Source organism: Tenrec ecaudatus, unplaced genomic scaffold (assembly GCF_050624435.1).
Source record: "Tenrec ecaudatus isolate mTenEca1 unplaced genomic scaffold, mTenEca1.hap1 Scaffold_275, whole genome shotgun sequence".
Classification (NCBI taxonomy): Eukaryota; Metazoa; Chordata; class Mammalia; order Afrosoricida; family Tenrecidae; genus Tenrec; species Tenrec ecaudatus.
Window position 1 is genome coordinate 506,429 of NW_027458919.1, and position 24,084 is coordinate 530,512.

The following is a 24,084-nucleotide window of genomic DNA, read 5'->3' on the forward strand; positions in this document are numbered from 1 at the left end:
ATGTGGATTTCTGGGAATGTAACTGTGGGAATAGAATCGCTCATCTTTCTCCTATGAACCGCTGGTGGTTTTAAACTACCGACTTGGTAGTTAGCAGCTAACGCTAACGCCCCAAGTTACCCCTTCCTCCGTCGGTGCTCGCAGGTGATTCATGGGGCTGGGAGAGTGGTCTAGCAATTTGCTGCTTAGCGTGGCCTCTTCCAGAATAATAAACGATGTCTCTAAAAATAAATTCGTGAAGAACAGGAAGGAAAACATACTCTCAAAATAAGTCTTTTTCGGTGTTTAAAATGGTTACACAGGCTTTCTTATGGTGGAAATGTACTTGCAAGACACCAGGAAAGTGAGTGAAAGCAAAAACTTGACTGTGAATTAGTCGGTGGATGGCTGCCACATGACCGCTTCACCTTTTCCCCCACTTTACTCCCGCTTTCCTTACTGCCGCTCTACCAATGTTCTGTTCCTAGCAGCACAGGGGCACCTAAAAATAATACTGATGAGCAAGCAGAGAGGCTTGCCAAACAGACTTTTATTTTCAATAATTCCATCCTGATAGAAGCGTTGTATGAATAGCACAGCATGATGATCTGCCCAGTAACCGCGTTAGTCTGGGTGCTTCAGCGAAACAAAGCCATAGCAACCATGCATAAGACAGAGTTTCATATACAGGTTAAGTGCACATCAAGAGAACATCCCAGCCCAGTGCTGCCCAAGTCCACAAGTCCAACGTTAACCCACTAACCCAGATGTCCAATACCAATCCACAAAGTCCTCCTCCATCTCACAGAACACACACTATGACGCCGACTGCAGGAGGAAAGCGGAGTCAGTGAATGTGTAAGCGTCTCAGCACTGGCAGGGGTCTCTACACGGGTGCTCCAGCACCCAGGGCTGCATTGGGGTAGATCCATGTGGCTTCTTCTTGGGGATGTCTTGCAGGAAGTGAGCCTTGCCAGCTGAAGCAGGGAATTGGCTAAGGCAGCTACATATTGGTCTGACCATTAGAAAGCAAGAGACTCGAGAACTCTAAAGGCAAGGTTCACCGAGCCATTTATCCCTCTGTCCTTCAATTAACCCCACATGTGTTTATAGGCCAGGCTGGCACAATAAACTAACTCAGTAACCTTCTCCCAGAGACCAAATTCAAAATATGCCAATTATTCCAGTAATGTGCTTGCAGCAACAATGGTCACTTCAGGATCGCATTACTCTCAGGTGTCATGTCTTCTCAGCCTCCGTCAGTCTGAAGTAGCTCCTCTGTCTCTCTGACGTTCATGGCCCTGACGTTTGTGAAGGCCAGTGATATTATAGAAACCCCCTCCAGTTTTGTTTGATGTGTATTCTGTTAGGTCAAGGTAATGCAGTTTTACCTGGAATACCAGAATTAGGATGCATTCTTACTGCATCTCATTAGGTGAGTTTTAATGGTTTGGCTTGCACTGACTGTTAACCAGAGTTGGCGGTTCAAAACCACCTAATAGTACCACAGAGGAACAGGCCGGACAACCTGTGTCTGAGAGGCCCTAGAGCCCATCGCATCCATGGGGCCCCCACAAGTGGAATCAATTTGATGACAATGAACAAGTGTTCATTTTTATCATTTGATTCAAATGGTGTTTTTAAATTAGGGTTCTCCACTATGAAGTTTTCTTCTTTTTTGCAATTGGTAACAATTTTGTCTGAAGATACTTTAAGACGGAGTAAAGTTGTGTCTCACTTTAAAGCACTAGATTTCGCATCATTGTTGTTTCTTGCTGAGTTCCCGGTACCTTGATTAGCTGGCATTCTAAGCTAAGAAAGCATTTCCTTTTCTATTTGTATATATCAGTGTGGACAAACAGATTTCTCTTTTATTCATGAATTTATTATCCATTACTCGCTTCATTGTGCTGCATCAATTGTCTTACCTTCCAGGTGGCTCCTGTGTTCTTTGGCCATGTTCACATCGTTCTTTGAGCTCACTGACTCCGTGGCATACCAAGATGTTAAAATCTCACTTCATTCCTGCTTTGACCCACCGTTGGAACCTCCAGTGATCTTGATTTCTTTAGTACGGAGAGATATTTAGAAACCAGGATTTGGCCATTAACTCTTCTCATTGCTTCGGCAATGTTGCTGCTTCCAGGTTATTTTAGTGGATGTACGCACCATCTCTCGGTGTGTGTCTTAGTTACATGTGGCAGAGTAGGCTTCATGTCGAGCTGCTAAGCACAAGGTCAGCAGTTCCACTCCACCAGCAGCTCCAGGGAGACGAAGCTGTATGCTCCAGCAAAGATTGTCAGGCTCAGAAACCCCAAGGGGCAGTTCTACTCTGTCATCTAGGGTTGCTATGAATCAGAATTAACTCGATGCTAGTGATCTGGAGTTTGTATCTATATTTGTTAAAAACTATGAAATTACATCTTTACCTCCACTTACAGCTTGACTCCACAAAGTTAATTTGAAGTCCTCCCTTTGCATATTTGTGTCTTCCTAAGAGACTTGGTTCCTTGTCCTCATACGTCATCATTCATCTGATGCTGTTGGTCCTCTGATCTGCTCAGGCATCCCTCCTTAGAGTCCTGAACTTTGCCAGATTGCCTTCTTGTCAGCTCCGATGCACTCTTTAGGCAAGCCCAGACAAGCACTGGACTGCTTTTCCTGCGGGACAGAGAGGAAGGCATTACGACTACAGGTAGACTCTGTATCTTTAAGCATTTGTAGACAACTCAGAACAGATGCATATGGTTTTTAAAATTTACCCTTACTTTATCGCAAGAAGAAGAGGCCTGGTGGCCTAATATGTTGTGTATTGGGCTGTTACCCTCAAGTCAGCCGTTTTAACCTGCCAGTTATTCTCTAGGAGCAGGTGAGGCACTGGGTTCCTGTGTAGATTTACACCCTTGGAAACCCATAGGAGCAGTTCTACTCCCTCTGGATAGTCACCATGAGTAGGAATAGACTTGATGGCTAAGGGTTTACTATAGGAGCCCTGGTAGTGCAGTGACTAAAGTGCTCGGCTCCTAAGTAGAAATACAGTGATGTTAACGCACATACGGCAGCCTGCTTTTTTATTTTTTAAAGGATTTTCAACCTAGGCAACCCTCTGGTTTCAGTTCTACAGGGTCCTAGAAGTCAGAGAAGACTCCAGGCAAGTGAGTTTAAAGGATAGGTTCCCAAACTTCTTTGGCCTACTGCCCTGTGTTCAGGAAAAAACAAACCAAAAACAGCACCCCCAAAACCAAAGCAAACAACTCCTGCCACAATAGCACACAATCCAGGATAAAGCGCAGGTGTCTGACTTTTCCAATCACTTGCAGCAGTCCAGCATCCCCAGGGGATGTACTACCTACTTCGGGAAACACAGATTTAATGCAACAAAAGGCTTGCTATCTTTCCAATGCCTTCAAGTGGCACATGCAGCAAATGCAAGCGACTGTGATGAAGAATTTGTTAGAGGTCTGTGTAGTTGGCTTTGTGTCAGGTTGTTAACCGCGTCAGCAGTTAAAGGTACCAATCTGTGGAAGAAAGATGAGGTTTTCTACTTCCTTAAAGATTTATAGGTTCAGAATCTCAAGGGTTGGTACGAGTAGCAGTTGACTCGATGGAAGTGAGTCTGGCGATTTGTTTTATTGGAGAGGTTGGCTCAACGGTTTCAAAGCAATAGCAAAATTATGTAACATTAAAATGTAAGTAGAAGTAGTCCATGAATCCTAGGTTAGTAAGCCAGTGAGCATATTTTTAAATTAAGCTTTCTGTATTAGCAAGTTATTTTGACATCATACAACTACAATAGTAAATTAGCAGCAGTGTTATTTAAAAAGGGAGGCAGACTAAATGTTGTGAAAATATCAACATTTTCAAAATACTTTACAAAGTCAGTGCACTTGTGATCCAAATTCCATCACAAATTTTCAAAGAAATGGAAAAACTAATTACCAAATTTATATGAGAGAGAAAGGAACCTAGGACAAACACACACACCCACAGACACTATTCAAATTTTTCACAAAGCTAAGTGGGTCTTTCACTCCCAGCCTTTCAAACCTACTTTATTGCCATGCTAACACGCAGCCTGGGACTGGCACAATGGCAGGAAGACCAATGGATGATAATAGACACCTCAGAAGAAGAACCACGTATATACAGACACCTCCATTTTTAAATAAAAACTACAACCTATTAAATGAGTGAGAGACAGCTTTTCAACGAATCATGCTGGAAAACTGGATCTTCACCTGCAGGAGAATGAAACAAGAGCCAAACTTCATCCCATGACCCCAAACATTACCAAAGATGACCCAGAGGTGGCCAAGAACCATATGAAGAATTGTTAAGCTCATTAGCAATGAGAGAAATACAAATGAAAGCAATGAGTTTCCATCGCACACCATCACTTTTCAAAAAATTCAATAAACTAGAAATTAAGAAGTGCTGCAGAGGATGCAGAGCAAGAGGAACGCTGTAACCCTGCTGGTGGGAGGGGGGCGCCGTGCCGGAAGCCAGCGCGACGCGTGCGGCCATCAGCACACGCAAAGCCAAGTCCCTTATGACCTGACCTAGCAATCTCTCTCCTCTCTCCAACTTCTACGAAGAAATTAAGAGGAAAACACAAACAGACATAAGTACACCCATGCTTCTTGCCGCGATTTCTGCAATAGCAAAAACAAAGAACCAACCCCCGAACCCCAGAGCCATGGCTAAACAAGTTCTGGTACATTCATACGATGGAATCTTATACATCAACAAGGAGCAGTAACACTCTTACGCACAGAAAGACATGGACAAATCTAGAGATCTTAGGCTGTCGATATTACAAATTGACATATTTAATCTCCATTGTTATATGCAAAACTAAAGGAGCAATGTGGCTTGGGCACCAAAAAACGACTTGATGCCCGCGAGGAGGCCAGCAACAGGCATGGGGAAAGGGGGAGGGGATACATAGGAGAGGGCAGGTTAAAAAAAAAAGTTTCCATTAGAGAAAATAAACGCACAAAACCCCTCCAGACTCCCCAGTCTTTAGATGTAATAAACATTGGTCTGAGTGGCTAAACAATGAACATTGAAGCGAACTTGAAGTCTTCAGTGACATACAAGTTCATTTCAAGCATATGGCGGGGTGGGGGAAAGGTAGTCAAATTACTTGAGTGTTTTATTGACCCAATTTTAACGTAATTAAAAATATTGTTTATGTATTACATGTGGCATTTAAACATACATATTGGTATAATGAAACAGGCACACAAAGCTGACTTACCAATTATTGTAGTAAGTCTGAGGTACTGTTTAGGAGTAAATTGCACCGCAGGTGCCTGTTACCTTATAGTCTTTATTTCAGAGTTTAAGTCCCGTGTGAAGTGTAGCTCATTTTGTAATGCCTAACGTGTTCCAACATCTAGTCACATCCTCCATGTGGGAAAACACATTCACTTTGGTTTCAAAATTTGAAACTTCGAGGATCTGATACTAATTTAGATCCTACTGACTTACTGGCTCATTCAGGGACAATGCTGTCATTTCTGTTAGCTTGTCTCCTCCCAAAATAGGTGGAACTGCTTTCAATAAATATTCTGGTGCCAAATCTCTGACGGGGTTGGAGAAGAGGCACCTTAGTGATGAGATCGCCCCCCAAAGGCGGTTCCTTGGGACGGGCGGTAGACGTCCGAGGTGAAGAGCGCCTGCAGCAGGCACGCATCCCGAGAGGATGTGGCAAAGCAAAGGCAGTGAAGGAGCCAGAAGGCCAAGGGAACTGATGATAAGCACTACTGACTTCACTCATGTAACGTATATGTACTAAGGGCTTGGGATGCCCTGGAGTGCTTGCTTTGTGCATACATAAATAAACATGCCTCTTTATTCCATTTTCCTACGAACCCCTGAAGCCCCTTTGACATATTCCTCACCCCTGAACAGCCTGCAGTCTAGTAAGTGAGGTTTCTGTTAACATTTATGATACAAGGTGTCTCAAACATCTCACTGCAGCTGTTTACTTTGGCGAATTTGACAAGCATTTGCCAAACTACTTTCCATAAGGTTTACATCACTCTATAATGAGAGTTGGAAAAGTAATTTCTAAATATTACTTAAAATCCCCACTCCACACAGGATCTTGTGTATTGGGAAGGCAAAGTGGAAGAAGGGTTTTGTTAACAATTTTAGACTTCCTCAGGACATTTTTTCCCTGCACATTTTCTTCTTCTTCCGAGTTGCTTAACAGGTACCAGGGAAGTGGTAATGCTTTTCTGAGAAACAGTGGCTAGTGGCTACATTTTTCTAGATGTTGACGGTACAGGACTGAACTCCAAGGGGTATGGAAATGATCTTCTTGTCCAGAGGTTGGTAAACTGTGGAGACAGAACAGCCAATCCTGTTCCACACCATTAAAAATCAAAGAGCCAAAAAGATACTTTTACAAACAAATGAAATCACAATTATCTGAACCCTATCCAAAATCCTTTACAATTTTCTGTTACTTCAGAGCCACACATGCCTACTCATAAAACGACATATGGTTTGAGAGGCGCAGTTTGCTGACTCGTTCTAGTCAAATCACTATTGGGTTGTTGGCCTGTTTATTGCCTATTAACTATATCCCAAACCATCGAGTCAATTCCAAGTCATAGTGGCCCTGTGTAGAGTAGGATACAACTGGTCCTCTGGGTTCATGAGACGTCAACTCGCTACAGTAGACAGCCTCAGCTTCCTGGATGGAGTGGCTGCTGGTGTCAAATGGCTAACCTAACGGGCAGCTGCCCAACTCAGTCATCATGCCGTCAATTGTTCAGCGACTGGTACATGAGAGGCATTCAGCTTAAAGCTCCCGGGACTTTGCAAAAGCAGGTGATCATTTCATAACAAACGCTTCCCTGAGAGATTACGTGGCTGAGAGAAACCCATTTTGAGGTTATGGAAGAAATTACAGATTGCTCTTAAGTGATCTTCAATAAATAAATGATGAAGTCTGACATTTACACCTGTGCCTATGTATCTTCATTTTTCCCTCTAGAGAAAACACTGGAGAACATAGCAGTTTGGGGGAAAGTAATTAAGGAACTCAGAAGTAACACCGGAATATAAAGGTCCTCAGGCCGGATTACTGTTGGAGTTGGGGAGCAGACAGTAGGGAAGGTGTGCAGTGGGAGTCTGTCATTCTTCGTAGCAGAAGCTCCCCTCTCAGCTAGGAAGGTGCAGACAAAGCCTACTGAAGAGAGGGGAGATGCAGACCATAATTAATTCTCATGGTTAGTGCAATTTCAACTAGCTAATAACAGACAAGGCAGTTCAAGAACATTAACACTTTGAGCCATAGGCAATCAAAACGGAGGGCTCATTCTGCTCAAGTCATAATACAGGTTATAGATTATAATGTTGCTGGGAAGCAACTATTTGCATACCCTAAAAGGTATAGCTTCTGCTTAGAATATTTCAAGAGAACTGCTATAGAATTCTGAACATTAAACAGAATTACCAGAGGTAAATCTCATGGAGCTAGAAAGAAATGATTCTACAATCATGGTTTTACAATTATATATTTGGATGATTATCACATCAGTTTAATTTGGCTATCTTGGCAAAAACTGAAAATGGAAGAGTGGCGCAGTATTTTATAATACTACAGGTCAGCAGAGTCTCTATTCAGACCCTATGGAAACATGTATTCCTTTCTCATCAAATGATACCTCTCTCTTATTCATAGATTTAGATACATAAAGTAATATATACGCAAATAAGACACAATGATCACAGAGAGGGTTTGTAAGCATTGATGCTAACTTGTGGGCACACATTGATTTTAAGTGTATCTTTTACTTTAAATAGCTTTGATTTTCTGTCTAGAAGACAAAAGGGAACATTAATAGGTGTCACTTACTGAGTTTTCCTAGTTGAATGTTAGCGCTTTTAAGAACAAGTCAAAATTCATCACTTTCCACTTTGGAAGATTAAAGGAACCAAGATGCTAAAGAATGTCAGGAATATATTTTGTGCAGCCAGACTTTAAGAGGAACTGAACAGAGACCATACATGCCATTTGACTTTAAAGTAGAAGTCTGTTGGTCTATAATGTAATCCAATTAGGATCTGTCCAACTTGAAATCTGTAACAGAGAAGATATGAAATATGTTTCCTGTATCTATTTACCATAAATAAAATAGAACTTCATCACTGCAGTTCAGCAGTCCCTATCTGCTCAATGGGTTTTCTAGATGGCTTACATAGCAGTTTCTGAAGCTTAGGGTATAATTTGCTGAGAGATTTATATCTGTTCCTAGCTGGTCGTAAGGGCGAGAAAGAAGATAGGCTTCTAATGTCAATGCTGAAGTTGAAGCATGAAGGAAAAACTGCTCAGCACTCTTCTTGGTCCAAGGTATAGGAGTCTAGCTCCGGGGTTTTTGATTTTAGGTTTGGATTTCAAAGCAACTTTCCGAGCACAGGATAAATCGAGAACAACGTAACTGACATCATTTGAAGGTATCTTTAAATTTGTTCCTGTACGAAATCTGTGGGAAACAATGAGGGCAAAATGGAACAATTAAAGTTCCTGAAATGGAAAACACAATGTATTAATTCTGGAAGCACAGTGTGAGACTTGATCAAGATCAAAGGTGAGTAGGGAGTTATATTCGAAGGGTTTGCAGTCTTACTGATAGTGTTTGACTGGACTGTGTCCTAGTTCTGTAATTAGACTTTAGCAAGCCTAGAAAAATACTTACATTTTCTTGTTTTGTTGGTGTGCTTCCAGCATTGATAACCAGTAGCTTAAGACATTCCGGTTATAGGTCAGGTCCGAGGCCTTATTGCAGATCCAGGGAAAATTACTTTTTGAATAATACATGGCCCAACCTTCAAATGTTAATAGGTTAGGAGGAGTTCAACTCTGAGCATTTACACATTCCAAGTAACCAGACTATACATGATTTTTACTTTCTCTTAAATGACTCCAAAAATACAATTTCAAAAAGTGTCCACATACACCCACAGCAGTAAGTTCAGACACATTCACTTTTTTTTACGTTTGTCTTTTTTTTTCTTTTTTTTACATTTTATTAGGGGCTCATACAACTCTTATCACAATCCACACATATACATACATCAATTGTATAAAGCACATCGGTACATTCTTTGCCCTAATCATTTTCAAAGCATTTGCTCTCCACTTAAGCCCTCTGCATTAGGTCCTCTTTTTTTCCCCCTCCCTCCCCGCTCCCCCCTCCCTCAGGAGCCCTTGATAATCCACAGATTGTTATTTTGTCATATCTTGCCCTATCCGGAGTCTCCCTTCCCCCCTTCTCTGCTGTCCATCTCCCAGGGAGGAGGTCACATGTGGATTACATTCACTTTTTAAAGAGGATAAGCCATGGATTTTTCTTTGACAATTTAAAAGATTATTATAATATGTAGAAAATGTTATGCCCTCAACCTTCCTCATGCCGCGACCCTTTCATACAGTTCCACATTGTGGTGACCCCCAACCACAAAATTATTTCCGTTACTACTTCATCACTGTTATTTTGCTACTGTTATGAATTGGGCGACCCCTGTGAAAGGGCCGTTTGACCCCCCAAAGGGGTCACAACCCACAGGTTGAGGACCGTCGTGTTAGGGAATATATATTTCCTGTATGTCTGAAAAAAGACATTCAATATATTGTGTGGAATTTTTCCTTCTTCTCTCATAGCAGCAGCATAATTGAAAAAAAAAACCTGAGTATGATAACTCAATGCAAATGCAATCTCATGTTAGAAGTAAGCTGCCTTAGCGACGAAATCAGATACCAGAGCTTTTCTACAACAGGATTAAGCAGCGCTGCGAATTACCTAGAATCAATTCTCATGGGACACTGTTGGAAACATCATGATACTGAATTGAGAAAACACTTTTCTTATGGAAAAATCACGTCCGAGCTGGCCAGTTATGTTATCCAAGATAAGTTTGGTGATTATCCTGTAAATTAACATCGATTTTTGTATAGACTCCAATATTGCCGATCTCTGAGAAATCATCCTGGTCTCCAGAAGGGCCAGTTGCAGAGGTATGGCACATACCTTCTGGTGCAGAGGCTGTCTGAGGACACGAATGGCCGAGTTTACCACACCACGATGAAGACTAGCTTAAACACAGCAGAAGACAAAAACTTCCCCCAAACCCCAGAGACTAAAAACTACGTATTTATTGTTACTGGCGAACCCACAAGGTGGCACTAAAGAGAAAAATGACTAAAGTGAATATACAAGGAAGACTTACATAATAAATCCTATACTGAGAATTAACCAATTTTATGAACGGGTCAACTTTTATTTAATAATTCACAAATCGTCTCCTTCAGGTGCATTGCTTTTCCCCTCCCACAAACTGTTGAGAGGAAAAATGCTTCATTTTATGACACAGTTGGTTATTTTTCAAGAGTCAGCAGTTTGCATTTTCTGTGGATCCCTTTTGCAGGGACGACTTTGTACAGATATAAACTGGTCAACTGTTTGGCATATAAATGATGATCATTGCACTTTTACGTTTTGTATAGTCCCCAGCACTTAGTTTCTTAATATAAAAGGCAATCAGTGTAACAACATATTATATGAGCTGGGGGCCTTTCAAACATTCCTGGGAAAATTCCATTATTTCTCAAGTCCATTTTTTCATGAACTTTTTGAAGATCCTTTTAGTGAGATTTTTAATATTTGTAATAATACCCCATAGCCAAAAGTCTAAATGTTCGAGTTTCAGGAATATTTCTGCATTCCCAAATTCCTACTTTCTTTTTAAGCCATTGAAAAGTGCCTTCTGGGTGTGTGGAAATGTTCTCAGAAAACAATGTGTGTCTCAAACAAATTTGGTGTAGTCTTAGTATCCAATCCTGAGACTGAAGATGGGTTCTGAATTAGGGTATCATGAGCTGAAAGGAAGAGTTTCCCTTTACTGACTATGCACAAGCTTTACTGACTATGCGCAAAGAGATGGAGTGAACCAGAAGCTGCTCTTCAGTTCCGAGGGAAGGAACTATGCTATTTGCACACAGACCTAAAACTTGAAGAGGGAAAAAACACAATAATTCATTCCTGTGTTAGGCTGAGTTGTCTAGAGAAACAAAACCAGTGACACTCAGATATTTATAAAAAGAACTTTCTATCAAGATAAAATTATATATTAAGAAATCATTCCAGCCCAGTCCAACCAACGTCCGTGGTCCTCTTCAGACTCTGGTAGCCCAAGACTGATGACACCGAAAAGTGAAGCGGGACGCAGGGACATCAGCCTGTGAACACTGGGATCCAAGGTCGACGGAAGCAAGGTGGGGCGCCAACAGTTCTCTGGAGAACCACAGGGTGCTGCCCTTGGTGGCAGGCAGAGTCCCAGCAAGGAGGCCAGTCAAGGGCAAGAGAGGGAGTTCTTCCTGCCTCGCTTGCAAAAGGCCATACCCTAATGAGGCATCCTCAGGCTGTGACCTGAGGGATAGGTTGGACTCCACCTCTGCACCTTCACACAGACATAGTGGACTGACATCTAAGTACAACTCCTTTGCCTAGTATCCCGGTAGGAATTTAGTGTAGTTGACAATGTGATTTAAATTTTTAGCATTATTTTGCATGTTCATCATGAACTATTTTCTAGCAGAAAGTCTGCTTCTGACACAGACATTAAAATGTCCTTGACCAGGAAGCTGACTATGCAAGAACAGGGTTTAATATTACAATATTAAAAATAAGACACCGTGTGCCAAAATCAGCTTTTAAAAAAATCACACCTAGGCATATGACTTCCATGTTAGCTGTATTTTAATACTACACTAATTCACCATATTTTTGTCAATTTATCCACAATGATCATCTGATAGCTAGATTTAATATTCTACTTAGTATAGTTATATTTATATATCAAATAAGGGGCTGTGATGATTTTTTTCTCTTAATGTAAAGAGATGGGATAAATTACTGTAAGAAAGATTAACATTTACAGATTAGAGTACGTGGAGGCACTAAAGCAGGATGTGTTTCACCTTTATGTGCGTTTACACTCAGTATGTCTTTTATGCAGATACTGACTGTGGTTTGAAAGTGGTGAGGCGCCGTTCAAATCGTGTAAATTTGATCTGTCAAACCATCTTGGGTCAAAGGGGAATATTTTTAATGCATCCACAAGTTAAGATTTGTAAAGCACATAAACTGCTTGTTCTGCAGTATGAAAATAAGCTATCGTCAACTCTTTCAACTACTTAGTTCTCAATCCAGGATGGATAATGCTGTGCTTTCTATAATCATTATTTTATAAAATTATAATTATTCTGCGGAGGGTCACACTACACTATTCTCTATTTATTCACTTCACGTAACAAACACCCAGGTAGCACTTCTGTATGCTAGTAAGAGTAGAGCTCAGAGCTGTCTGGTTCTGCCCTACACTCCTAGTTCAGTGTCTCACCAACTTCATAACTTATATAAAGAGTTTCAGCTATGCACTCAGACTTGTTACAGTTGCTTACCTTTCTGAGAACAGGATAGCATTATGGTTACCTGTAGAAGTTACAGAACAACATGACCTGATTTGGAATCTGAGCATTGCCACAGCTGTTGATTGAAAAGGGCTCTCACAAAGGTATGTTGCAGTTCTAACCCTTGCTAGGTATGACGGTAGCTTTTTAGCACATAGGATTCTTGCAGACGCCCTCGGTTGGCATGAGGTCATCCTGGAGCAGCGTGGGTTCTAATCCTGTGTGGCTGGTGTTCTCGTAAAAGAGGAGCAGCACGGACTTAGGGCAGCCATGTGAGGATGCATCTGACAACCCGTGAATTTTTCAATTTTAAAAATGTTAAATTTTTTAAAAATTTTGAAAACTCATGAAACAATATTTATTGTAAATTAGGTGCGTGTTTAATTTTCAGATCACTAACTTTGTATTCAACAATTTAAACTACTAATCAAAGTCCCAATAGTTCACCCTTCATCCACTCGATTTCTCTTCTCCCTCTTGTGGACCGCCTTATTCCATTTCACCTAATGAAACACCTGTTAACAGCCTAGCCCATTGCTTTGTCTTTCCTCCATGGCCTCCCAAATTCCAAAGCCTGTTCCCTTTAGCATGGAAGTCCTCGTCTTGGTTTCCCCCCTCGTTATAAGAGTGGTCTCATATCACACTTCTCCGTCTGTGACGGCTAATTTCATGCATCATCATATTCTCTAGTTCCATATGCCAGGACATGATTTGTGGTTTGGTGTTGGTAGTTTTAGTGATGCATACTATTCTATTGTGTGTTTGTGTCAGTTTCTTTATCCGTTCTTCTACACTTAGGTTTTTTCCATCTTCTTGTTCCAGCTTACAGTGTTGCATTGAACATGGATGTGCTTATGTCTGCTCCTGGTACGGCTCTTACTTCTTTATGATTTACACCCAGCAGCGAGATTACCAGGTCCTATGGAATTTTTATTCTCAGCTTGATTTCTTACCGATGACTTTATGGCTCTGGGTTTTACTTTTAGGTCTTTGATCCATCTTAAGTATGTTTCTGTTCATGGGGTGACAGGTCTTGTTTCATTCTTCTACAAAATGGAAATCTAATTTATCTAATGCCATTTGATGGTTTTAGGACCTTTTTTGAAGATAAATTTTCTTTAGGTGGAAGGATTTATTTCTGGCATCTCTATTTGGTTCAACTAGTCTATGTACCAGTGTCATTGTGCCAGTACCAGGACGTTTTCGATAATGTGGCTGTACAATGGGTTGTGAGGTCCAGAAGGGCGAAGCCTCCTCCTTTGCTTTTCTTAAGTATTTTTTATTTTTATACCTCCTGGGTATCTTTCCTTACCACATGAAGTTAGTAGTGTCTTCTTCATGTCGTTAAAGAACGCATGTGGAGTCCGGATCTGAATTGCAATTGTATTCATAAATATTCTTTAAGTGGTTCTCTTTCGGCTTCTTGTAGAAGCATAGTTTCGCTGTACACGTCCTAGGTTTTTCTGGTGAGGCTTATCCTTTATTCCTAAGTACGTCTCATTGTTTGTGTGGATATTGTAACTAGTATTGTTTACTTGATTCCTTTTTCTCATATTCTTCCCGTATTGCTCTCATTAGCACACAGGGATCAGATTATGTGTATGTTAATCTTGTATCCTGCCACGTTGCTGAGTCTCCTCAGATTGTTTCTAACAATTTTCTGAATGTTTGGGGGATTTTCTATGTATAAAATCATATAATCTTCAAGTAGTGAGACTTTGACTTCTTCCTTGCCAATCCACATTCTTTGATTTCCTTTGACTGTCCAATAGCTCTGGCTAATCATTCCAGCACAAGGTTGAATAATAAGAGTGATGAGTCTGTCCGATTCCCACTCACTAGGCGGGGATCTTTGCCGCTTTCCTACATTGACGAAGAGAGTGGCCTTTGGTTTATAATCTATGGCCTTAATTGTGTTGAGAAATTTCCCATCTAATTCCCATTTTGTTGATTGTTTTCATCAGGAATAAGGGGTGGATGTTGTCAAATGCCTTTTCTGCATCAAATGATATGACCATATGGTTCTTAACAAAAGATCTTAAGAGTAGCAGTTCGCAACCTGTGGGTCGTGACCTTTTTGGGGATCAAAGGGCCCTTTCAAAGGGGTTGCCTGGTTCGTAACAGTATCAACATTACAGCCATGAAGTAGCAACAGAAATAATTATGTGGTTGGGAGGGGTTCACATGTGAGGGACTGTATTAAAAGGTCGCAGCCTTAGGAAGGTTGAGAACCACTGTCTTAGAGACTTGGAGTGGGGGGGAAGGGCTATGGCCTGGTCTACACATTGAATTAGACTTCTAGCTTCTAGAATTATGGCATAACATTTCTGTACTAATATGTTAACCACAGTTTATGATGTGATCTGAGCCTTAGAAACCTAAGACAGTCACCAACTAATTAAATTAGTTTAGGCACATTAATTTCTTTCAGTCTCATTTTTTTCAAATAGGGATCATGGTAGCAATGATCCTGTTGGGGTCATTTTCACGATAAATGAGATATTCTAAAGTCGCTCAACAACCATAGGGCACGTGGCAAGTTCTCGGTGTTGTTAGTTGCGGAGCTGGTTCTGACACACAGGGACTGCATGTACAGCAATGCCGCACCACCTCACAGCATTGCTCTGTTTCACATTAGTGCTGCGGCTGGGGCGCCGCTTTATCTGAGGTTCTTCCCATTGTCTTGCTGCCTCTCTAGTTTACACTGAAGTTCGAAGTTACCATTGATCGGGTCTCTCCTGATACCATGTCCAATGTGCGTCAGGTGACATTTCACCATGCTTGCCTCTAGGGAGCCTTCTGGCTGCACTTCTTCCAGGACCGGTGTGCTTCTTCTTATAGGCCACAGTATGATCTTCACCAAGACCGCAATCAAAGGTAACAATTTTCCTTCGGTTTTCTTTATTCATTGACCACAAGGGACTGAAAATACCATGGCTGTGGTCAGGCTCCCCTTAGTCATCAAAGAGGAACCCGCCTTTTGAACACCTTTCATAGGTCTTTTGCAACAGCTATTCCCAGTTCGGTATGTCGTTTGGCTCCCTGCCTGCTGCTTCCGTGGACATTGACGGTGCACTCAGTTAAAATGAGATCGTTGGCACTCCCATACTGCTCTCTTTATCATGGTGTTGCTTATGCTGCGAGGGCCTGTGTTTTCTTGATGCCGAAGGGAAATCCACATTGAAGGCTGCGTTCTTTGTTAGTCATCAGTACGTGCTTTCAATCTTCTTTACTTTTAACCAGCTAGGGTACATGATCTGCACATAGCAGGCTGTTAACGTGCCTTCCTGTAATCCTGAGTTCAGTTTCTCAGGTTACTGGCTGAGCACACAGATGGAGTAAGGATGATGAAAGCATACAGCCCTTCCAGTAACTTAGTCCTGATTTTAAACGATGCGCTATCCTCTTGTTCTGGTACAGCCTCTTTGTCTGCACACAGGCTCAATAGGAGCAATATGAAGTCTTTTGGAATTTCCATTCTTCGCAAAGTTATCCATAATTTGTTATGATCCACACAGTTGAATGCCTTTGTGTAATCAATAAAACACAGGTTGACTTCTTATTTGTATTTTCTGCTTTTCTGTAAGCTCCATCTGCCATCAGCCATAATATCCATCATTCTCCACCTTTCTCTAAATCTAGCTTGAATCTCTGGCAGTTGTCTGTCAATGTACTGCTATGCCCACTTAAGGATATTTCCAGTGAAAGCTTACTTGTACTAATATATTGGTGGATAGTTGCCAGAGTGAGCCGAATTACCTTTCTTGGGAACTGGCACAGATGTGAGTCTTTCCCAGTCAGTGGAGCAGGTGTCTGTCTTTCCCATTTCTTGCTGTAGGTGAATGTGTGCTTACAGTATTATCTGTTTGACAAAACAGCTCAATTGCTATCTGTTAACTGCACAATTCCCAGAGCCTTGTTTTCGCTGATGCCTTCAGTGTAACTTGGACTTCTTTTTTCAGTACTGTCAGTTCTTGATCAGCTGTTCTCTCCTGGCGTGAACTGAACATTGGTTGATCAGTTTTTTTGGCTCTCGATTCCTTCCTTATCATTTTGTTACTTTGTTTTGTTGAATTTTTGTCCATTCAATCTTTCAACATTGCAGTTGGAGGCCTGAAATGTTCTTTCAGCTTGAGAAAGTCCTCGATAAACCTTTACCATTACCTAATTCTTATATAATTAATTCTTGTCATAGTTATGTATTTGAACAACTTAAGTTCATGACAAAAATATGTTGGTATCTTATAGTTTTCCTTTCTTCAGCTAGTAGACTAGTTAGTTCAGACTAGTTCAACATAATGTATCCCTAGAAAATGACCCAATTTCTGTTCTGTGTGTAAAATCTGGTGCCTATTATGCTTGCAAGCTTTATAAATATATAAGATTTCCACAATACATACTTTGCCTTTTTATAGAGTTTGCCTCCTGAGCTTATAAAACAAAGAACCCAGAGCAAACACTGAAGTTTTACGTTGTCATTGATCCAGTGTCAGAGTGGAACTGAGCTCCACAGTGCTTCATCAATGTTTTTTGGGGGGGATGGTGGTGGTGGAGGGGGTAGTATACATTAACAGGCCTTTCTTCTGCTATGCCTCTGGAGGATTCGCTGTCAGTGATTTGGTTAGCAGCTGTATCTGTAACTGCACTACCCAGGGACTATAGCCAACTGTGTGTGTTACTGAGTTGATTCCAACTCATAGTGATCCTGTAAGCCAGAGCAGAACTGCCCGATAGGGCTTGCTAGGCCGGATGCATTACTGGAGCAGATTCCTAGGTCTTTTCTTCTGTGGTGTTACTGGATGGGTTTGAACCAAAGAGCTTGCTGTTAGCAGTGAAGCATTTAATTGTTGTGCCACCAGGCCTCCTTGATTAGGACCCCCCAACACCCCACCTTGGTGGAAACATAACTTTCCAGAGATCCCAGTTATCTCTTCTGTGCGTATAGTTTTCAATGCTTGATTGGGAAATACCCTGGATATTTGGTCAGATTTTTCCTTACATTTCCCATCTATTTTCTGCTTAGACTTAACCTTGTTTTGATGTAAGAATAATCAGAAGACTTTCAATAATTCTATAGCAATGCTAGTGGGGGTGGGGTAATGACAGCTTGAAAGTTATTTGAAAAGTTCAAACCTACCTTCTGCTCCACAAAAGACCTGGCAATCAGATTTGCTTCCCCAGAGATTATAGCTTAGGGACCCCGACCACGTGTTCTACTTGGCTCCATGGAGTTGCTTTGACTTGACTTGAGATTGATTCAATGGCCTACAACAAGTAAATATATTAATGCATTAAGGGATTAAGGGACAATTCCATAGTTTCACCAATGTTTATGTGAGGAACAAAAGACAATGACATTTAGATGTAATTTCTATTCACATAGATCTTTAAAAACAAACAGAAGTCAGACAACTCCCAGTTAAATCAAAGGCCTTATCTATAGTGACAAACTACTCACATCATGGACATTTCCATGTTTCCATATTAGGGCTAATTTTAACCAATTCTCTTTCCATCCTCAAGATGGTGAGGAACGTTCTACCCACCAGGGTCGTTCTTGTGGAAATCCCTCACCACTGCTGACAGGTGCAGTGGCGCCACATGTGAAATCAACAAGTTGTGCAATATGAAAAGATTAATAAACCAGACAATAATATGAATTTTTCCAAAATAAAAATTTCATCACAATTTCACAAAAGGCAGTTCATTTTGATCATTTACAGGGACAAGGTGAAGTATAAATTTAATTAAAAACAACTTCTCTTTGGACTCATGAATATTAAATATTCAGACTGTTTCCATTTTTACAAGTCAACTAGGGCCACAAAATTGACTTCACGGAAAAATCATAATATTATTCAAACAAATTTGTGTTTTCATTTTTCTGTTGTCACATGGCGGTAACCAGCTTCTCCATATTCATGTCAGCATGGTCCCCAATTGCGTGTGGTCTGCAGGAACTCAGCCCTCACAGCACACGCATTGACCCTGTTTGACTGCCAGTTTGGGGAAGGTTTGATCCTTCCTCTCTGCTCCACTACTCCATTACATAGATGGCTTAAAGAACAGAGATTGTCTTGAAGTTAGTTGTGGAGGTTAGGAGTTCAAATCCAGGGTATTGGAAGAACCATGCTCCCTCAGCTCTAGAGCAAGATCTTTCCTTTCCTCTTCCAGTTTCCGCAGGCTCTGGGCGCTTCTCAGTGACTGGGCTTTGAAATGCATCTTTACATGGTGGCCCTCTTCCTCCAGTGACTTTATCCTCTCGCCTGCTCTCCTCTTTTAGAAACCGTCTCTCAGATGGAATCAGAGTCCTCTCTCATTCCTAAGTGACAAACCTCATTTCCAAACAGGGTCACATTTCGATACAAGGATGAGGGCTTCCACCTTTTCTTTTGAGGGGGCACAATTCAATCCATATCATATTTGCTATTAAACATTTTATAGTGTCTCTTTACCCATTAAAAAGGTAAAAATTAAACATTTCTCAATGGAGATAATTGAGAAATCTATTGAAAGCAGAGAGGGTAATATATCAGTTTCTAAGTCTTTCATAAAAGTTAAGAACTAGTAGCGTTTGCCTAGTCCCACTTCTCCACAGTCAGTCACCCCCAAAACTGAGCTCATTCAGTCACTGGACTTAGGTTGTGTAAGCAGCTGGGGCTGACTCGGGCTCTATCTAGCTCTTTCTCCTGAGCAACAGCTGCTTCTGGATGAGAAGGAGTAATCGCACTTGAAGGGGCCGAGAATCCAAGGGCACTTAAATTGCACCTCACCATACAAACCAGTTTCCAAAGGAGAGCAAAAAGAGCTCAGGTGTAAACAATTAAAGCATAAAGTCTCTGCTCTGAAGCCAGCACATTCACGAAAGGCAGTTCATTTTGATCATTTACAGGGACAAGGTGAAGTATAAATTTAATTAAAAATAACTTCTCTTTGGACTCATGAATATTAAATATTCAGACTGTTTCCATTTTTACAAGTCAACTAGGGCCACAAAATTGACTTCACTGGAAAAATCATAATATTATTCAAACAAATAAATGTGTTTCTGAGAAAAAACATCATGTACTTGGAAAGCTCGATATTTCCCTAGGGAAATGCATGGCTCCAGAACTGGCCCAGTCAAAAGTGTCTTTATCCCAGTGGCTCACAACACAGAAGGCCCATAACACCAATATTCCTTGGTAGAAATATCAGGGTATTATTTCTTGATATTTTTGTTGGACACACAATCTAACAGAAACACAGGATAGAAATAGCAGGTTCTAAGAAGATATTACTATTTTTCCAAAGACCCTGCTTCTGAGGGTGAGGGTGCTAAAACACTTTCAGAAAACACAACACCATAAAATCAAACAAAACCTCACTTGGATGCTTTTATAACATTGATATGAAAGGCAGAAATATCCATACACTTGACCTTGATAGTCAATTTATTGAGTGAGGCTACATTTGGGGAATCAGTGCATTAAGAGGTCATGTCCAGTCTACTTGAATTTCAAAAAAATCATTTATTAATTCAGTCACATTTAGTAAAGCCTTTACTAATTGGTACATATATATTCTTTATCTCAAAATATCTGAGAGTTTCCTTGTTGTAGCACTGAAAAGAACATGAACACATTGAAAAGGCATAAAGAACGGAAATGTGCCCCATCTTTTCATGACGACTAGCAATACTGAGTGTGTAAACTTCTTCATTAGGTGGCGGCTGTCAGACCCCAGCGAATGGTTCCAGACCTTTCTGATCATCAACGTGTGATGAATCCATGGACTTCAGATCAATAACCTGAATTGGCAGATTAAAACATGAGGTCAGGTGATCTGAGAAGGGTCCCACCATTCCGTTCCCCTGCTGTGTGATGCTATGAAAGCAAAATAGGTAACGCTGCGCCTTGCTTCTTCCAATGCATTTAGCCAGATACATATGGGCAGCAAGAGCACAGCGATGTAAAAACAGAGCAGAAAAAAGTAACTTGAACAGAATGTGGCATTTTCCCTTGGTTTTGCTAACGGCCCACATACAACATGCTTTTAAAAAGCCACCCTAGAACATTTTCTCTTCATCATTTTCAAGCAGCTTAAATGGACATTTAGAATGTATAGCACTGGGCATATATTCCATCTGGGAAAAATGGAAAAGAGATTTAGCACGATGGGCTGCATTTCTATAATTGTTGTTAGGACAAAGTTGATGTGTACTTGATCTCTTGTCTTTTGGTCATATTTTAAGGTCATCGTACCTTTTCAGCTCTGCAGTAGCACTACATGTTGCTTTTTGTAAGGAAAATAATTTTGAACATAATCAGTACACTTTATATTTAATTATAAATATCGATTCATTTTAAATGCCTTGAGGATTTGAAGACTTGAAAGACACATATAAGAGGAATTCTCTCATTCTCTTTATATTGTGAAAACTATTTTTATGGACTCTAAAGCCAGTAACACTTCGCTTTATTAAACACCAGTCCCCTGCCTCCTGGATGTTAATTTTATTGGGGCTGTCCTCTGAATATTCTTCCAATTCGAGCTATTCCTGCACAGCCCATGCACACTCATAGAAACTCTGCACCACCGTTCAGAACTTCCCCGTGCAGACATGTGTCCACAGCCAGCCAACGCCGCTCCGTGCCTTGATAAATATTGGCCTATTATAACCATTCTTAACAAAGTTTATTTCCAAACACATTTTTGTAACAATCTTCAAGATAACACCGAAAAACTGCACAAGAGTCATCTTGACTGGGTGAAGCGGGGAAAAAATGCCGACCAATTATAGCATTGCTTTGTTTACTCCTCCAGCAAGTCTGAAGTATTGGGGCTCTGAACCCTGTTGTTCTGTCTCAAGTATATGGTCCTGGATGTTATGTTTAGGTATTATGTTTTTATCATTTCTCAACTCTAAAGATACGGGAGGGAAATTCTCTCTCTAGCTTGTACAGCCAGAGGACTCCAATGCTTCCTTGCTAACCACAATTTAGTACTGCACACCTGCACACATCATACTGTATAATATATGTCGACAGTCTATGGAGAATTTATCTCAATTTACATACAGCTCTCCAAATCCTCTGGTGAGCCTGATGTGAAATCTGAGACAGGCCAAATCTCCCCAACAGGATCTTCTTTTCCTCCAGGGGGTTCACCTCCTAAGGCAATACAGATCCTTGGACAGCGCGGTGGGGCTCGAGATTCCGTGAGAGGAGTGGCTGCGGGGCTTGTTTCGCTGAAGATTTACAATGTAGTTCTTGCAGGCGGCTCAGCAACCCCCTCTGTGGCCGTGGGTGTCTGCTGTGACAGAGCGGGGAAAAGCTCTCTAATCTCCCGTGCCTGCCTCTGCCTTTCAGCCGCTCCCCTCTCCTGCCTTCCCTGCCGCCCAGCGCTCTCGCCTCCTTTGCCTTTCTAGGGGAGGGGGGGGATATTCGGGTGGGGTGGGGGTGGGGTAATAGGTGTTCAGTCCCTGAAGGCAGCTAGAGTAGCTTTGGCAATATAGACCCGAGCCTGTGTGCGCGCGCACACACACACACACACACGCACACACACACACACACACACACACACACTCACTCACTCCAGCTCTCCCCACGGGGATACCAAGCCAGCCCGAAGCTCCAGCTACCTGCAGGGGGTGGCCCGGCCGGGCGCTCAGCGCTTACTTGCCATCTGCGGAGGGCAGAGCCACATCCAAACCAGGGAGGGCGGTTGGCTGTCCGGTTGGCAAGCTGGAGACGTTGGCCGCCACCGCGGCTTAAAGTGTCCAGGGTGGCGAAGAAGGAGTCTCCAGGGCAGATTCCCGGAAGGGCTCCGAAGCTCCCGGACTTCCTCCGGCGGCGGCGCTCCAGTCGGTCCCTCCTGGCCATCCTCTCGGGCCCTTCTGCGGGGTGCTGGTCTGGGGCGCCCCGGGGCCGCCGCCGCCGCCGCCAGCGCAGCCCACCCGGAGGAGCACTGAACGCCCCGGCGACACCGGAGTGGGGGGCGAAAGCGGGAGCCCTAACTTCCCCCCGCGGGACCCTCGCTCGGCGTCCGCCTCGCAGTGGCTCGCAGCCCGGGGCCGGCGGACGGGCTCCCGCGGAGAGCGCGGCGCAGGGGAGGGCCCGGCGGGAGCGGCGGCCGCGCAGGGGGCGCCCGGACCCCGCCCAGGAAGTAGCGCGCCGGCGGCCGGCGGCGGCGCCTTCCAAGTTGGGCGCGTCCGCGAGCCCGCCCCGGGCGGCCCGGCCCGGGGGGGGGAGGCGGGGCTCCCGGGGGCAGTCGGGGCGGCCCGCGCCCCGGGCCGGCGCCCGTCCTGCGAGAGCGCGGGCCGGAGGCTCCCGGCTGCCAGGCGGCGTCGCGCCGCGGGCCCGCGTGCGCTGCCGGATGCCCGCGCCGGAGGGGGCTCGGGGCGCCCGCCCGCGGGGGGTGCTGGGGAGGGCGGCGGAGGAGGCGGAGGAGGCGGCGTGATGGCCCTGGACGGCGAGCGGGGGGAGCAGGAGGAGGAGAAGGAAAAGAAGAAGAAGAAAAAGAAGAGGAGGAAGAAGAAGAGGGCAGAGGAGGGGGCCGCGGAGAGCCGCTCACCCTCGCAGGCCACCATGGGGGAGGCCGCCGCCGCCGCGCCCCGGCCGGGCGGCAGGGGGCCCTCGGACCCGTGGGCGGACTCGGTGGGCGTGCGACCCCGCACCACGGAGCGCCACATCACGGTGCACAAACGGCTCGTGCTGGCCTTCGCCGTGTCCCTCGTGGCGCTGCTCGCCGTCACCATGCTCGCCGTGCTGCTCAGCTTGCGGTTCGACGAGTGCGGCGCGCCCGGCGCCGACGGCGGCCCCGCGGGCTCCCCCGCGCGTGACCGCAACGCCAGCCTCCCGGGAGCCGCCCCGCGCAACCACCCCGCGGGCGAGGGCTCGGCGCCGTCCGAAGCGGCCGGCCAGGCGACGCCGGCGACCCCGTCCGCCCGGCCACCATCGGAGGAGGAGCGCGAGCCGCGGCGCCCCTGGACCCAGTTGCGCTTGTCGGGCCACCTCAAGCCGCTGCACTACAATCTGATGCTCACCGCCTTCATGGAGAACTTCACCTTCGCCGGCGAGGTGAACGTGGAGATAGCGTGCCGGAACGCCACCCGCTACGTCGTGCTGCACGCCTCCCGGGTGGCCGTCGAGAAGGTGCAGGTGGCCGAGGACCGCGTGGCTGGGGCCGTGCCCGTGGCCGGCTTTTTCCTCTACCCACAGACCCAGGTCTTGGTGGTGGTGCTGAACCGGACCTTGGACGCCCAGAGGAATTACAACCTGAAGATCATCTACAATGCCCTCATTGAAAACGAGCTCCTGGGCTTCTTCCGCAGCTCCTATGTGCTCCACGGGGAGAGAAGGTAGGGAGGGGCGGGGCCCCGCGGCGCGGGACCCTCAGGACCCTCTGGGCTGCCTGCCACCCACCCCCCAGACTCGGTCCCATTCCCTCTGGGAAGCAAGGGGTGGCGGCGTAAAGTCACCAGCCCAAACCCTCTACTCCCCAAAGCCCAAAGCCCGTCCCCAAAGCCCGTCTGCTCCGCAAACTCACTCACTCACTCAGTGCCAAACAGGGAATTCCGCCCCCCTTGCATAGTTGGGACCTTCTCCTGGGGTAAGCTTGCTGGGCCTTAGAATAGA

At 43.9% G+C, this 24,084-nt stretch overlaps 1 protein-coding gene and 1 pseudogene across 1 annotated transcript; both read right to left on the bottom strand.

Moving 5' to 3' along the window:
• The window catches only part of LOC142436446 (ribosome biogenesis protein BRX1 homolog pseudogene), a 47,407-nt pseudogene extending 45,469 nt beyond the window's left edge, over positions 1 to 1,938 (bottom strand).
• On the bottom strand, positions 507 to 23,036 carry LOC142436448 (uncharacterized). The gene is made up of 3 exons (XM_075540094.1): positions 23,004 to 23,036; positions 22,126 to 22,911; positions 507 to 2,640 (listed from the first exon to the last, which is right to left on the bottom strand). The coding sequence occupies exons 1-3, from the start codon at positions 23,034 to 23,036 to the stop codon at positions 2,554 to 2,556; spliced, it is 906 nt and encodes a 301-aa protein (XP_075396209.1). The 3' UTR covers positions 507 to 2,553.
• Positions 23,037 to 24,084: the final 1,048 nt, after the last annotated feature.

What these genes read in the sequence shown, in the direction of transcription:
- LOC142436448 (XM_075540094.1), bottom strand. Translation starts at nt 23,036, where the DNA reads ATGGTGGCCTGCGAGGGTGAGCGGCTCTCCGCG. An exon ending in AGGGTGAGCGGCTCTCCGCG is followed by an intron (nt 22,912 to 23,003) that starts GCCCCCTCCTCT and finishes CTCGCCGTCCAG; the next exon opens with GGCCATCACGCCGCCTCCTC. An exon ending in CTGCCCTCCGCAGATGGCAA is followed by an intron (nt 2,641 to 22,125) that starts GTAAGCGCTGAG and finishes TCTGTCCCGCAG; the next exon opens with GAAAAGCAGTCCAGTGCTTG.